At 48.9% G+C, this 2,246-nt stretch overlaps 1 protein-coding gene across 1 annotated transcript in view; it reads right to left on the bottom strand.

Annotated features, from left to right (window-relative positions):
* LOC103398338 (pre-B-cell leukemia transcription factor 3-like) overlaps positions 1-2,246 on the bottom strand; it is a 57,364-nt gene that overhangs the window by 5,278 nt on the left and 49,840 nt on the right. The window contains 2 exon segments of the mRNA XM_025053449.1: positions 9-144; positions 1,391-1,581. Coding sequence (XP_024909217.1) covers positions 9-144; positions 1,391-1,581 — 327 coding nt within the window.

Here is a 2,246-nt window from a genome sequence, read left to right as displayed (position 1 = left end):
CCACCCACCTGGGACACTGTGATGCTGCACTTCTTAGCCAGCTCCTCTTTAGCCTCCTCGCTGGGGTACGGGTTGCTGAGGTGCGAGTAGAAATACTCGTTGAGGATTTCTGTTGCCTGTTTGCTGAAGTTTCTACGTTTCCTCCTGGGAAGAAGGACGAGAGAGAGAGAGAGAGACACAGAGACAGAGAGAGAGAGAGGAGGCCGGGCAGGGCTGTCAGTGGGGGCAGTTGTTTGGATCACAACACTGTGACACACAGTCGACCTCACACACACACCAATAATGAGGACTGGGCTTCAAGGGCCCCCCAGGAGCCAAACCTCAGAAACACACACACACACACACACACACACTGATATATCCCCTGACCCCTGACACTGACCATCACAAATAAATGACTAATTTAACCTTTAGACTCTACCTGACTCTAATCTGGTCCTGATTATAATCTGGGCCTAACTCTTTTTGCAAATTAAATCTGGTCCTAACTCTAATCTGATCCTGACTATAATCTGGTCCTGACTCTAATCTGGTCCTGACTCTAATCTGGTCCTCACTCAGTGGGACCTGAAAAATGTCCCCACAGGGAACAGTGTCCCCGCCACTAAGGTGTGTACTCGATTTAATGTCCCCACAAGTATAGAAACACCAGGACCACACACACACATTGTTAGATTCTAAGTGTGTATTGTGTTAAGTTCAGCGCAGTGGCTGAGTGGACAGGGGATTGAGTGGAGTGTACCCCAGTGGAATACAGTGGAACAGCGTCTGCGTCAGCGTCAGGGTCAGTGTCAGGGTTAGCGTCAGTGTCTGTGTCAGTGTTTGTGGAACAGTCCCACAGTGGAACAGTCCCACAGTGGAACAGTCCCACAGTGGAACAGTCCCACAGTGGAACAGTCACACAGTGGAACAGCGTCTGCGTCAGTGTCAGTGTCAGTGTCAGCGTCTGTGTCTGTGTCAGTGTCTGTGTCAGTGTCAGCGTCAGTGTCAGCGTCAGTGTCAGTGTCAGTGTCAGCGTCAGTGTCAGTGTCTGTGCTGCCTCCCTCTGCCTGTTTGGCCTGTTGTAGCTCTGTGTTAGTGATTACAGTCATCAGCGCCACCTGCTGGTGTTGAGGAAGGATAATGTGTGGAACATGGACTTCATTAAATCCATTCATCTGTGCTCGACTGGTTTGGCTGCTGTTCCAGAAACAACAACGACAACAACAACAACAACAACAACGACAACAACACCGACAACAACAACTAGAAATGATGTGGCCCACTGGACTGGTTGATAAACAGACACAGACACAGACACAGCCACACAGACACAGACACAGGTGCGGCGGGTGACTGTAGGCCACAGACTGGAGGCCACAGACTGGGACCACAGACTGGGAGCACAGACCTGGCGTCGAGGAACCTGGAGCGCAGGATCATGACGGCCTCACAGGTGCTCTGCTTCAGCTGCATCTGGATGGAGCTGAACTTACGGTGGATGATCCCCACCATGCGCTCGATCTCTTTGGGGGAGATGGGCCGCGTACGGGACTGTTCCCTCAGCAGGTTCATCACGTGAGTGGTGAATTCATTACACGCCTGACACCAGGAGACAGAGGAGACAGAGGAGGAGACAGAGGAGACAGAGGAGACAGAGGAGACAGAGGAGACAGAGGAGACAGAGAAGGAGGAGAGGAGAGAACTGAGTGAGGGACTGTGGAGGAACAACATTAGCTCGTTAACAGTTATGAACCCTCTTGGTCGCTGATGACACTGGAGCTGAAGTGCATCAGTGAACATGTCATGTGATGCTGCTGCTGCTGCTACAGTGATGCTGCTGTTGTTACTGCTGCTGCTGCTGCTGTTACTGCTGCTGCTGCTGTTACTGCTGCTGCTGTTACTGCTGCTGCTGCCGGAGCACAGCTGCTAAATATAGATGGGACAGTCTGTCAGAACACAAACACTTGAAACACAAGTCCAAAGTAGAAGTTTGAAAAAAAAAAACCTGATATAATTTGTTTTTATTAACGCAGATGAACCCGTGTTTGTCAGACGAGGGATGAAAGAAAATAGTTCAGTGACCAACATAATATATGCAGAGTATAAGCAAAAAAATTATAAATATGACAACGGATTTGACTTCAGTCATTTGTTTGATTTTCCAACAGTTCACGTGTTTTTAGAACTTTATTAAATTCTCTGTCTTTTGTTGTTTTTTATTTTCCTTTTCTAACAAACTTCCTGACTTCCTCACCTTCAGCAGG

The sequence above is a fragment of the Cynoglossus semilaevis genome, chromosome Z (genome assembly GCF_000523025.1).
Source record: "Cynoglossus semilaevis isolate Cse_v1.0 chromosome Z, Cse_v1.0, whole genome shotgun sequence".
NCBI classification, from domain to species: domain Eukaryota; kingdom Metazoa; phylum Chordata; class Actinopteri; order Pleuronectiformes; family Cynoglossidae; genus Cynoglossus; species Cynoglossus semilaevis.
The sequence above is the reverse complement of the archived record's forward strand: the minus strand, read 5'-3'. Positions and strand labels throughout refer to the sequence as shown.